The sequence below is a fragment of the Echinops telfairi genome, unplaced genomic scaffold (genome assembly GCF_000313985.2).
Source record: "Echinops telfairi isolate 266 unplaced genomic scaffold, ASM31398v2 ScPeMD7_5592;HRSCAF=6446, whole genome shotgun sequence".
Lineage (NCBI taxonomy): Eukaryota > Metazoa > Chordata > Mammalia > Afrosoricida > Tenrecidae > Echinops > Echinops telfairi.
In genome coordinates, this window is record NW_022109491.1 from 45,415,178 (window position 1) to 45,416,803 (window position 1,626).

A 1,626-nucleotide genomic window follows, 5' to 3' on the forward strand; every position below is an offset into this window, starting at 1 on the left:
AGAGTTTTAAAGTAAAATATGTATGTTATTTATGTTAACTGAAAAAAGCAAGTTGCAAAATTTTAAGTATAATAAAATGATTTTTAAAAATTAAAAAAAAAATTTTAAGTATAGCATTATCACAATTGTGCTTAAGTTAACAGAAAAATCCTAGAAGGAAATATTGATAGTCACTGCCTTCTAGGTAATGAAATTAAGGTGTTTTGTTCTACTTGTTTTTCCTCATTTTGTGTGTGTGTTTGCCAATTTTTCTACAATATATGAGTATAGCATTGCTACCAGGGCTTCAGTTCTTAGATGCACAGGTTTTTTCCAAACTAAATATGCTGAGACATGTCTTTGATTAGCGGAGAGCTACAGACAAGTTTTTAGTAGTGCCCTTCACTTAGTCTTGAAAAGGTCCAATCTAAACAGTGGCTTCTGAGAGCTGATAGAACAGCTAAAGTCAAGTTGGAGAATGCAGCTCAGAAAGTTATAGCTTTTGTGTTTTAGGATACCAGGGGGAACACAAGAGCTCTTTTTTGTTTAATTTTTTTTTTTTTCACAAGAGCTTTTTAAGGAGCTTTTAGAAAAGTGTTTTGAAAAGTACATTGGTGAGAAAAACGCTAAGAAATTGTACCAAGGACTTCCCCGCCCCTTGAAAACAATGCACTTGCTCATTATTTGAGGATAAGCTATCGTATAGGAGTTTTATTTGGAAACCTTACTCTCTACTACTTATAGCCCTGGTTTTTGTCCTTCGGAATTCTTTTTATTCCCACAACTGAAAGAACGCTGCAAAAGAACTTGATCTCAACCCTCAAAATGGCCCTAACTGCCATTTTTGTGTGGTATGAATGGAAGAGTGCAGAATTCTTTGGATCTGAGAGAGGTTAGAGAGATGGACACACCACTTTCAGAAATGTTTAAAGCTAGGTGGAGGATATGTTGAAAAACAATAGCTTTATCTTTTGATATTTTTATTTAATAAAAGGTTCCTGTGGTTTTGCAGCAATAGTTTATTTACTCTCATATCGAATGATATTTTTGTTTCAGTAAAAGTTTTGCATTTTAAAAAAATCTTGCATTTTGTGCTTTCAAAATTATTGGGGGCTCTTACACCTTTTACAACAATCCATACATCAATTGTATCAAGCATATTTGTACATGTTGCCATTATTATTTTCTTAACACTTACTTGCTATTGAGCCTTGGTATCAGCTCCACTTTTTCCCCTTCTTCCACCCTCCACCCTCATGACCCCTTGATAAATTATGGATTATTATTTTCATTTCTTATACTAACCACTATCTCCCTTCCCCCACAGTTTCTGTTGTTCATCCCCCTGGGGGAAGGTGGTGGTTATGTGTAGATCATTGTGATCAGTTCCCCCTTCCTCCCCTCCTCTCCCCATCTTCCCCTTAACCTCCTGGTATCGCTACTCTCATTCCTGTTCCTGGAGAATAGGTAGTTTTCAATAATTTTTATAAAGGGAAAGTAAAATTGTTTTATTCAGCTGTAATATACATGTTTTTGTTTGTATCTTTTCTTCAGTTTCCTCCAGCCTATACAGGCATATCTGAGGTGAATCAACCTGCTGAGCTGATGCCTCATTTTTCTACAATTGAGTACATGGTGCAGGTAACT

The 1,626-nt window shown here is 35.4% G+C and overlaps 1 protein-coding gene across 1 annotated transcript in view; it reads left to right on the forward strand.

The window, feature by feature from the left end:
- The window catches only part of SEC23B (SEC23 homolog B, COPII coat complex component), a 52,835-nt gene that overhangs the window by 8,597 nt on the left and 42,612 nt on the right, over positions 1 to 1,626 (forward strand). The window contains exon 5 of the mRNA XM_004698153.2: positions 1,534 to 1,620. Within this exon, the coding sequence (XP_004698210.1) occupies positions 1,534 to 1,620 (87 nt within the window). The remainder of the gene's footprint in view (positions 1 to 1,533; positions 1,621 to 1,626) is intronic.